Raw genomic sequence first — 10,925 nt, 5'->3', positions numbered from 1 at the left:
ACGGGGGCGGGAGCGCCAGGCGAAGAAGCGGGGAGGGCACGGGAGGGCTAAGCCTGGGAAGCACCTGACAGGAAACGCCTGGAGGCTGGAGCGGCCGTGGACCCTTGGGCCAGCTCGCTCAACACACGCAACTTCGCTTTGGAGTAAATACCAGCAGCATTTCCAAGATGGCATACGCTCGTTGCATTGCGGTCGTCGAAGTGCACGCAAGTTTCTTCTCCAAAGTGTGCTTGCCGATTCAGCTCCGTGGGAACCAACAGCAATAACACAGGTGGATCATAAACACGCTCTGTTTTATAATTGCATTTCATACTGCAGGCAATCGCTCCTTTGCTTGCACTTGAATACTCCGACGTGCAGACTGGTCTAGCAAGTCAACAACAATGCGAGTAATGCAAGGCAACCGACGTCATATGGCTAGCGGGCTTCGCTCAGAGAAGTCGCTGGCCTGCGTGCAAGCGGTTCCCGTTAGAGGCTCAGCGAGGTCTCTGAAGGCCGCAGCGCGCGCTACCCGGCAAGAGCGTCGCTTTGCTCGGCGCAGTGCGTTCGTGCCCCAGGCGAGCGCAGCGCTGGTGACGAAGGAGCATGGGCCCGCGCCGGTTCAGGTGAGGTACTGGTTCGCGGGGCATCACCGGCTAATGCCTACTCAACTATAAAATCGCCCATGTAGCCCGCGAGGCGGTCAGAAGCAGGGCCCCCCACGGGGTCGCACCCCTCCCGCCCTCCCGCCTCCAGCCAGAGCTCGTCCGGCTCGAGGCTCAGCACTCGGGCACTCCCGACTCCCGCGTCCCTCCACCTCCCTCCGTCCAACCCTGCCCAATCCACCCCCGCCCCTCCACAGCCGCCCTCGGCTCCCGTCAACGTGGAGGCTCAGGTGTCCTCGGTGGCGCCCAACATCAAGGTGATCCAGTCCATCTGCCGCAGCGACCGCCTCAAGTACGAGGTGGAGTACGGCATGCGGCGCGGCACCACAGACAATTCCTACCTGGTCACGGTAGGTGCCATGGGGAGGGGGGATGAGTGGGGGAAGGATGAAGGTGAGCGGGGCGGTAGTGCAGCACGGAGCGGTAGTGCAGCACGGTAGTGTTGCCTTAACTGCGGGTGGTGTGTAGGCAGGCGCAGAGCTGTCGTTCCGTACTTCAGGTCCGGAACTCCGCTAGTCTGCACCGAAGCGTGCAGGCTATACAGTGATATACAGTGTTTAACGATGTGCCCAGTGAGCAGGAGGGATGAAAACGCTAGGCAGGGCTGGGGTAATGCAAGCGGAGCGCCTGAGCCCAGCCGCCCGCCGGCCTTCTGTCTGCAGGCGCCGGGTGCGGTGACGCTGGTGGACGTGCCTTATGAGGCGTACGCGGAGAACTTCGGTGAGTGATGGCAAGGGGCGGGCGCGTGAAGCAGCAGCAGTTGCAGCAGTGGGTTGGATGGACGCCAGAGCCGGTCTCCAAGCATACAAGGCCGCACAGCCGTTGCAGCATATCCATTTCGCATGGCGACCGCGGGGCCGCCCGTGACCTCCACCTCCACCACGCCTCTTGCCGCGAGCGCCCCGAGCATCCCTGCGCCCCTGCTCCACCCACCACCACCCATGTGCCGCTCGCCGTGCAGTGGCTGCACTGGAGAAGCAGACGCCGCTGACGGCGCTGACGCACATCATCCTGACGCACCTGGACGCCAAGGCAATCCCCTCCCTGGAGCTGCTGCTGCAGCGCCGGCTGGCCGCCGGGGCCGGGGCCGCCGGCTCCAGCCCGCTGCAAGTGGTGCTGTCCAACCCCGCGCTGCGCCTGCTGCAGACCACCGTCGGTGCGTGCGCTTGTGGCGGCTGGGGCGGAGGCGCGTGGGGCGGCGCCGGTGGCCGGGGGTGGGGCTACGTGGCGGCAAGGTGGCGGGGGTTGGAGGTGCCAAGATGTGGGCAGGCCGATGGCTGATGGGGAGTTGGGGACGGCGGCGTGCTGAACCTCCATGCCCAAGCTGCGCCAGCCTTGACGTGGCTGCCGTCATGCAACGCCGCCCGTCCGCTACCGCACCATGCATGCATTTGCAGGCGAGAAGGCGGACAAGGCCCCGCTGCTGAGCTCCATCCAGCTGGTGGTGGCGAGGTCGGGGGCGGCGGTGGCGCCGTGCGGCCCGGGCGCAGACGACCAGCTCAAGGTGGGCGTGTGTATGTGGGGGGGCACTGGGGGGCAGTAGGCGCAGTGGGGCAGTGGGGTTGGGAAGGTGGGCGTGCGGGGAACTCACGGCAGCGAGGCAGCTGCAGGGCAGTTGTGTTCCTCGACCAGGTATCCTGGTTGGGAATGTGCGTGAGCATAGGGGAACACGTTGAATTGCGCACGGTTGGTGGGGCCAAAAAGGGTAGGGGGTGGGAACACCGTTGGGGCGGGAAGTATAGCTCAAGGCCTGACGGGTGAGGGCTGGCTGCGCGAGTGCGAGTCGTCTCCCGCCTCCTGACCCTGGCCCTCCTTTTCGCTGTGCAGGTGATCCTGACGCCCACGCCCCGCTGGCCCGACCTGCTGGTGGTGCACGACCCCCTCAACCGCGTGCTGTTCAGCTCCAAGCTCTTCTCCGCACACGCCGCGCCGCCCGCCGGCGACGCGCTGGACGAGGGCGGCTGGGAGGCCTACGGCGACGACTGGCGCTTCTACTTCGAGTGCATGCTGGCGCCCTCGGCCCGCCAGGTGCGACATGCCGTGGGCTCATCAGCCAGTGGCGGTGCCGCGGGACGGAAGGCCCGGGCGCGCCGGTTGCAGGCTTGCAGCTGTGCAAGCGACTGCCGTAGACTGTGCCGGCCAAGCCTGCGGACACATGCGCTGCGGCATGCGCTCTCACGCCGGGGCTTCTCCATCGCCCAACTCACCACCCCGCCGCGCCACCCCACGCCTCACAACAATCGCCAATCCACCCTCCACCACCTTACCACTCACCCCGCCACTCGCCACTGCCGCAGGCCGCCGCCGCGCTGGACAAGCTGGACCTGGTGCCGGCCCGCCGCAAGCCCGGCTCCGCACCCCGCGTCAACAAGACCAGCGCGGCGCTGCGCGGGTGTGTGCATTCATGGCGGCGACGACGATGCGTCCAGTTACCGGGGGGCTTCGGCTAAAACACAGCACTGTTGGTGGGATACTCGTAGCGGCCGCAAGCTCCGTGCCAATGAAAGCCTCAAGCCTCACGGCCACTCCTGACTGTGCCTTTGCGCCGCCACAACCGCTCGCTCCTTCGCTCGCTCTCGCAGCTTCTTCCGCAACCTGCTGGGCCTGAACCGCAACAAGCCCGACAGCCCCGCGCCCGCCGCCGCGCCGGCCGAGGCCTCGGAGCAGCTGCCCGTGAGCGAGCTGCTGCCCATGCACGGCCCCGTGGTGTCGTCCGCGCTGACGCAGCTGCTGGTGGAGTACCGGCGCTGGGTGGATGAGCAGCTGGCGGCGGCCGCCACCGCCTGCGCCTCCGTGTTCTACGCCTCCGCCTACGGCAACACCGCGGCTCTGGCGCAGGTGGGGGAGGACTAGAGGATCGTAAAGGCGAGGGCGGAGGGTCGGGAGCAGGAAGCATGAGGTAACGGGATGCGCTTATCGGCAGGCGCTTGCGTTTGAGCGTGAGGTCGCGTGTTGCATCGCCGGCGGGAGTTGACTAGATGACTGGTGGGTACCCTGGTGGGTAGAATGCTGATTGCCGCGACCGCCCTGTACCTTACCCTGCCGCCCCACAGGCCATCAGCCGCGGCATCACCAAGGGCGGCGTGGCGGTGAACACGCTCAACCTGGAGCTGTGCACACTGGACGAGGTGGCGGAGGCCACACGCACCTCGCAGGGCTTCGTGCTGGGTGAGCGCACTGCTACGGGGCTGCCGCGCGGTGTGGCCAAGGTCACATTGAGGCTGATTCGGACGCGTAGTCAGTCCGCAGGTGCTGCTGCGCTTGGCAGGCTCCGGTTAAGTGAACACCTCAACGGAGCATACGGCAATCCCTCCGTGACGTACCCGCTCTCCCACGCCGTTGTGTGTTGCAGGCAGCCCGACCCTGGGAGGCCACATGCCCACCCAGGTGCGTCCGCCGCCGCACTCCCGGGCCCGCCGCCGCGCTTGTGCTTTCGCAGCGCGGGCAACTACGGTACATGTGTTTTTAGCTGGCTCAATGACTTGTCAACACCATGGCATCGCCCTCGAATCCCTTACCAGCCGGGCCTTTTGCAGACCTGTACGTTTCTGATTCCCGCACCCCAGGTGTCTGTGGCGATGGGCACCATCCTGCGTGAGCCCAATGCCAAGGCCATGCCGTGCGGCGTGTTCGGCTCGTTCGGCTGGAGTGGCGAGGCGGTGGACGAGATGGAGGGCCGCCTGCGCGACGCCGGCTTCGGCTTCGCCTTCGACGCCATCCGTGTCAAGTTCAAGCCCACTGCCAAGGTCCGTTGCGCGGCCGGATGGAGCAGGCCGGACGGGAGCATGGCGACGGGGTTTCGCCTTACGTGGACCTTGCTTGTATACGAATGGGTATCCAACGCCTCGCTTGCATCGCGGCAAACCCAACAGGACCTGCTGATGTGCGAGGAGAGCGGCCGCGCGCTGGCGCAGTCCATCAAGAAGAAGCTCAAGAGCCGCGAGACCAACGTGGTGGCGGGTGAGGCGGACAGTAGGATCAAGGGGGCGGCAGTGTTGTTGGTGCTGGGCGGGAGGGTAGGCCGCAGCGGGCGTTCCAGGTGGCGTGGCAGGCAGCTGCCGGCGTAAGAGGCGAGCATGCCTGGCGACCTGCCTTGGTGCCCCTCTGGACCCAGTTACCTGCGTCTCCATATTCACCCACTCGTGATATTCGCCCTGTGTCCCAATAACAGGCGCCCGCGCGCAGGCGGCCAGCGGACCGCAGCTGGCCATGGGGCGTGTGGTGGGGTCGCTGAGTGTGCTGACGGCCAAGGACGAGGACGCCACCAGCGCCATGCTTGCCAGCTGGGTGTCGCAGGTGCGGGCCCAGCAGCGAATGCTGTGAGAGCTACGATAGCAGCATGGATCCACGATGGACTGACCTGCACGGCGCTGCGGCAACTTGTCAGTCTGCCAGCCCCGGATCCGCATGCGTGGCATAGTGCGCATGCCAACCCCTTGCGCACGCACTCCGGTCAACCACCCGGTCTCCTCCCCCCCTTCACGGACATCGGTAACAACGCGTCTCCTGTACTACTGTTTCTGGCTACGCCTTCACTTTTTGAATGATCATGAATGTAACCCCCCGACATGTAGGCCTCCTTCGACCCGCCCGGCCTGACGGTGGCGGTCAAGAAGGACCGCGCCATTGAGAAGCTGCTCATCGTGGGCGGCAAGTTCGCCATCAGCATGGTGGCGGAGGGCCGCGACAAGAAGGTCATGAAGGCGCTCACACGGCCATTCGGCCCCGGAGAGGACCGCCTGGCGGGTGAGCAGCCTGGCGGCCAGAGAGCTAGAGATGAACCTTGCGGATTGTATGCACCAATCGGATTGAAGGATATGAAGGGGTGGGGTATTGGGTAATTATGGCAGTGCAAGGACGGATGTTGAGGAGCAATTGTGTGTCAGGGCTTCTGCAAGGTGGGGCGAGCTGGATGCTGGTGGCTGCAAGGACTTCCTGCCGCGCCCCCCTGCTGTACTACTGTTCCTGGCTACGCCTTCACTTCTTAGATAATCATGAATGTAATCCCCCGCCCCTTCGCTCCGTGCAGACTTGGAGACGGAGCCCTCGCCCACGCTGGGCGCGCCGGTGCTCAAGGAGGCCAACAGCATCCTGGAGTGCAGTGTGGTGTCGCGCATGGAGGCGGGAGACCACTACATCGTGTACGCCTCGGTGAGCGGCGGCGGTGGGGAGGGTAATAGGGACATGGCACGAAACATGTGCCATGATGTAGCAATTGCAGGCGGTTGGATCTCAGATTGGCAGAGCGAAGTTGGCCGCCGTACGTGGTACCCGGGTCATGAAGGCTTCCTGCGCATGTTATACGGTGCTCTGGATCTGCACATGGCATGGGTGCGACGCTGCAAAGACGGGGCAGTCCTGGGCAGGGGAGCCCCTTCCCGGGCCATGGTATTGCCCCCTGCGCCCCGTGCCCTGACCCACCCTGCAAGACACATGCCTGCCCCCGACTGTTGCCTGCCCGCCTCCCCGCCTTCTCTGCACAGGTGCTGGAGGGCAAGGTGCTGGATGAGAACGTGCCCACCGCCGTGCACCACCGCAAGGTCGGCAACCACTACTAAGTAGCCACAGCCGTGTACTAATCAGCCACAGCCGCGGCCTGTGGCACGCTGTGGAATTGTGTGCGCCCTGGCGTACGGCAACCAGTTGGATGTGAGGTTGGCGGGGGGCCCACGGGCGCCCCGGGCGTTTTGAGTGTCGAGAGTTCTGCCCTTCGGATGTGCATCCTTCATCAATGCAAGACACGGAATAAAACAGCAGCAACGGCATTTTGGAGACGTCTTCGCAAGTGAGCTATACGTCATGCGTGTTTTGCAATCGTGGGGGCGCGTGAGAACCCGGAGTCGCCAACATTTTGCGGCGGTGAGGGCTGACAGGGACGTGGCAGCATCACAAAGCACTGTTTGGCGGAAGCCGCCGTCAGTTGGGTAGTCAGGGATACCGTAAGTGCCGCCGCTGATGCCTATGTCGGCTGAAGCACTCCGCACGTGACGCGCGCATACCGGTATTACATTAGGAATAGGAGTCACCAAGGGAGTCACTGGAGTCAGGCCTAGGGCAACGGGTCTGCGAGCCCCCACATAGCCTGCCCCTAGGACGGCTCGTCATTATTGGAGTGAGTGATGTTCTGTACAGGCTCTGTAACTACGGTAATGCCGCAACGAGAGCGTGTCACTTTTGGCAGTCCGTAACGACGCCAGTGGGACTTCTGCCCCGACAGCCACGGACGTGGTCATTGCAGCGTTGTCAGGGTGAAGGCGGGTCACTGGGTCAGCCGTTCGGGCGTAAGGCCCGGCCACCAGCGGTGCAACCCCGGTGCCGGCCAGGTGCCTGACTGGCGGCCTGCCCGGCCTCTCAAAAGAAAACGATCGTTGCAACTAGATTTTGGTGGCACACAGACAACCCGGTCGCACCCGCCGCTGCCGAGCCACACCCTCGCATGATCTCTACAATCCTGGCTAGTCAGACACTACGACTGTAGATTCAGCACCTTGCCCACAACCTGTACAGCCTTGCTGCCGTGTCAGATTCAGAGTCAGACTGTGTGACCACTGCCGTACGGCCCTCCCCATGCGGGGTGTCTTGGGGGCAGATAAGGGGCATCCGACAGTTCCCGACACCAAAAAGGTCTCGCAGTCCCTTCACGTACACTAAAAAGTTACGGGTGGCGTGGGAGGGCGGTATGAGCTCGGCTGAGGCCTAATTGGGCGTGTTGTGGTGATCCAGCTAGTGAGATCGCTGGGTACGTGCCGGCACGGTCGAGCCGAATTGCACAGGATTGATCCCACCCTATAATGCCGTATACGTACATATAACTGACCTAGAGTGCACCTCATGGCAAAGTGCGAGGCTCTGCCAACCGGAGCTTTCACGACCTGGGTTTGGACCTGGGTCCCTCGAGCAGCCATTTCCTCAATGCTTGAACTTTGCCGTGCCTATCTTTGACTATAAGTATCTGCTCGACATATATGAAGGAGGCTAAAAGTGCACAGTGTGGGGGCATGTTGCCAGGCATTTTGCTGCCTTTCGCGGAGCTGGCAGGTCACCCCAGAGCTTACAAGAACATATCTTGGCATCGCTATGTTACATCAAAGCTTTTGGGCTTTGGGTTTCGGACGGTGCGGCGTGTATGGGCACGCGAGAGCAGGCTCACAGTACAGCGAAGCACGCACGGACAACACCGGGGCTATTGCTGGCCCAAGACCCCCAATAAGATTCACCCACTGCAGGTCAGCACCAGTATTGATTTCCGGGACTCAGTAGCGCTGGTAACAGCAACAGTATGCCTAGCGGTATGAGCGGCGGTTCACACTCATGTGATTGAGGCTGCCGAGGGGCCGTGTATTGATGACACAGTCCATACGCTTTAAGCGCATAAAATGCGAAAGACCAGCTCTTGCTGACCCGTCGAGTATTAAACCAAAGTAAACGCCGTCGAAAACCACGACGCCGAAGTAAACTGTAAAGCTTGTTGACCTCGCCTGAATGCAGCCCCTGGCCTAGCATTTGGTATTACACAAGAAATGGAAGCACCTACTCCAGACAGCCCTGGCAAGCTGAAGTTCCGGTTGCCCGCGCCGCTGGTGACCTCGGACGAGAAGGTCGCAGGAGTTGCCGACAACTCCTTATTGAGCCCCTCACGAAGGCCATCATCTCTTCTCTCAGTTGGGGCGAACAGTCCGCGGTCGTCGGTCCTTCTGAGCAACGCGCATGCTGCGGCCTCAGCCTGTGCATCCCATGCTTCAGGAAGCAATAGCCCTCGAACTGTAAGTGGCTGGAGGGCCCGGTTGCAAGTCAGGGTTCGGTGGCAGTTTCTTGTTTCCATCGCGCATGTGACGCATGCTTCTGACCGGTCCTCATCGCGTTTCAGCCCACGCCAAAGTTTGAGGACCCGTTGATGGCGATGCCCTCGTTCAAGCGTGGTGTGGCGCCGGTGGAAGCTGCTCCTCCGTCCTTCGCGTCAGGTGCGAACACGCGGGCACTACGGGCTTCGGGGCCCCCTGCGGCGCGCACAGCTTTCGGCTCAACGCCTTACACTACACCTGCTACCCCCTGCGCAGGCATGCCTCAGTCGCCGTCGTTCAGGATGGCCGCGCTCAACAGCTCCAACAGTTTCTCAGCGAGGCGGATACACATGGACTTCAGGCGGTCGCTGCCGGGTGCCGGCGGTGGGGTGGTCAGCACGCCGGGCGAGGTCCTTCCCGGCCGCAATAGCAACAGCGGGGCTCGGCTCACCTCCGACTATGGCGGCGAGGCGTTCCCCCCGGCTCACCTGGTCGGGGATTCGCCCGCGCTCTCTGAACACGGCGGAGGTGAGTGCCAGGGGTCCGTGGAGGAGGCAGCCCCCGAAGACAGGTCACCAGCTAGGTACCAGTACACATATACTTGGCTGCAACCCAAGTGAAACGAAAGAGTTGGTTGCTAGTCTGTTCTAGTAGTAGGCGGCTGCGCCTACACGAGTGTGCTGGCGAAAGGAGGCCGGCCCCAGACTCACCCGCGCGTGCACCCGCACCTGCTGGCCCGCAGCTCCGCCCCCGGATGACGACGAGGCGACGGAGCAGGACGTGGACGCTGCGTTGCAGATGCTGGGGCGGCGGCACTCGTTCTTCCCCATTCGTGATTCGAACAGCCCCAGCACTAGCGGCAGTATGCGCGGCCTGCGCAACAGCATGCGGGTCACGGAGGATGAAGACTTCATGCACCGGTGAGCACACCGCACAACTCAGCTGGGCAGGAGTACCGGAGATCGGGTTCTGTATTTGCTAAGCACCCAGGGGCTGGGCACCTGTGATGAGAGGCCCAGAGTCCTGATTACACACGTTGTTGGTTACGCTTGCCTGCTGACAGGCTCCAGGTGAACCGCTCGTCGTGGAAGGAGCGTGCCCGTGCCGGAAGCACGAGTCGCGACGTGGGGCCAACGGGCAGCGGCGGCGGCGGCCCAGGGGCTACCGGAGAGGGGCTGCAGAACCAGACACACGCGGCACTGGAGCAGCTGCGTGGCGAGCTAAAGAGCCTGTCAATGCGTTCCATGCACGGGGGTGAGGGGGCCGTGCGGCACGTGCCATTGCCAAGCATGGCAGCCGTGCCAGGCGCAGGCAGCGGCGGGGGTGGGGGCGCGGGCGTGGCACTGCACAGCTCGCATAACGGGCCGTTGTCAGCCAGCGTGGTGCCTGCGTCGTCGGTGCCGCAGTGGGGCGGCAGCACACCGCCTGGCACGTCGAGCGTGGACCGGGAGCGGGGCCCCTTTGGCAGGATCTCCGAGGGGCAGAGCCAGCTCTCGCCGTCGCGTCTGTCCATCAGCAACCGTGATGCCGCAAGCAGCGGAGGTGCGGGCGACATGTCCCCGCTATCCTCTATACCCTCGGCCCCTTCGCCTCTGCGGAACACGGTGCGGCACTCCGGCGCGTTTGTTGGTGCACGCGAGTAACATGTATGAGTTGACAGTGGCTGCGGCAGGGTTGCTCCTGCTGGCTACGGTTGCTGAAGTCATGCTATGCGCCCCATGTCGGTGGTAACAGTCGTGCCGTGCAAGAGCACCATGCGGTCGGTTGAGCAGGGGCGTTTGAATTCAGGTGAATTCAATTTGTAATGGTGTCTCCCTTCAGAGCTTGTAACTCCAGTCCTGTCATGTTCTGTCGCTTGGGCGCTGGCAGCGGCTGGTTCTACGGCTGTCGGGATGGCTTGAGGTTAGATGTACCAGTTTTGCATCGTACGCAACTCTCGGCCGGTGACCTTATTTGACTGTGACTCTACTTGTATTACGCTGGCAACAGTAGTGCTTGACCGGCTGCAAGCGGCTTGGACTGGACAGGTTCCCCTGGCTGTGAATGCCAATCAATACTTGATTAACGTGCACATTGCGGTACCTAGCACTGCTTCAACTCAGCATGCATGCTGGGCATGTTGGCTAAGGGACTTGGCCTCAGCAGCTTTGATCGTATGGCTTGGCTATATGAATTGGCGGTGGGAGTGCGATTGGCGGTGGGTGGATGAGGTGGCGGTCCAGACGGCCCGGGGTAGAGATGCAATGTGAGTTTCTGCGCCAACGGCACGCAGATACATATAATGGCTGGCGATGATGTTGCAGTTGCACCACCCGATGCGGGTGGTGCCTGGAGCAGAAGCACGGAAGGCACATCGTGGACAAACGGGCGCCCCTATGGAATATGGTCCCAGACGGGTGGCAGGGTCATAAAGCTGTGAGTTTCCTTGTGCATGTAAATTCTTGTCAAGCGGAAGGAACTTCAGGTTGCATGCAGTGGCATCAAAAGGCATGCTGAGCCA

The 10,925-nt window shown here is 62.9% G+C and overlaps 2 protein-coding genes across 2 annotated transcripts; both read left to right on the top strand.

The window, feature by feature from the left end:
* Positions 1-143: 143 nt before the first annotated feature.
* On the top strand, positions 144-6,797 carry CHLRE_12g531900v5 (uncharacterized protein). Its single transcript, XM_043068576.1, has 16 exons — positions 144-605; positions 842-994; positions 1,307-1,364; positions 1,606-1,800; positions 2,042-2,148; positions 2,472-2,672; positions 2,942-3,036; positions 3,227-3,482; positions 3,698-3,812; positions 3,997-4,031; positions 4,211-4,390; positions 4,517-4,604; positions 4,816-4,940; positions 5,219-5,390; positions 5,674-5,795; positions 6,128-6,797. Exons 1-16 carry the CDS (start codon positions 414-416, stop codon positions 6,200-6,202), a joined length of 2,169 nt encoding a protein of 722 aa, XP_042918671.1. The 5' UTR covers positions 144-413; the 3' UTR covers positions 6,203-6,797.
* Positions 6,798-8,023: 1,226 nt separating this feature from the next.
* On the top strand, positions 8,024-10,874 carry CHLRE_12g531850v5 (uncharacterized protein). Its single transcript, XM_001692865.2, has 5 exons — positions 8,024-8,407; positions 8,512-8,605; positions 8,702-8,953; positions 9,168-9,345; positions 9,489-10,874. Exons 2-5 carry the CDS (start codon positions 8,545-8,547, stop codon positions 10,066-10,068), a joined length of 1,071 nt encoding a protein of 356 aa, XP_001692917.2. The 5' UTR covers positions 8,024-8,407; positions 8,512-8,544; the 3' UTR covers positions 10,069-10,874.
* Positions 10,875-10,925: the final 51 nt, after the last annotated feature.

The sequence above is a fragment of the Chlamydomonas reinhardtii genome, chromosome 12 (genome assembly GCF_000002595.2).
Source record: "Chlamydomonas reinhardtii strain CC-503 cw92 mt+ chromosome 12, whole genome shotgun sequence".
In the NCBI taxonomy this organism is placed as follows: Eukaryota; Viridiplantae; Chlorophyta; class Chlorophyceae; order Chlamydomonadales; family Chlamydomonadaceae; genus Chlamydomonas; species Chlamydomonas reinhardtii.
This window is presented reverse-complemented; position numbering and strand designations above follow the sequence as displayed.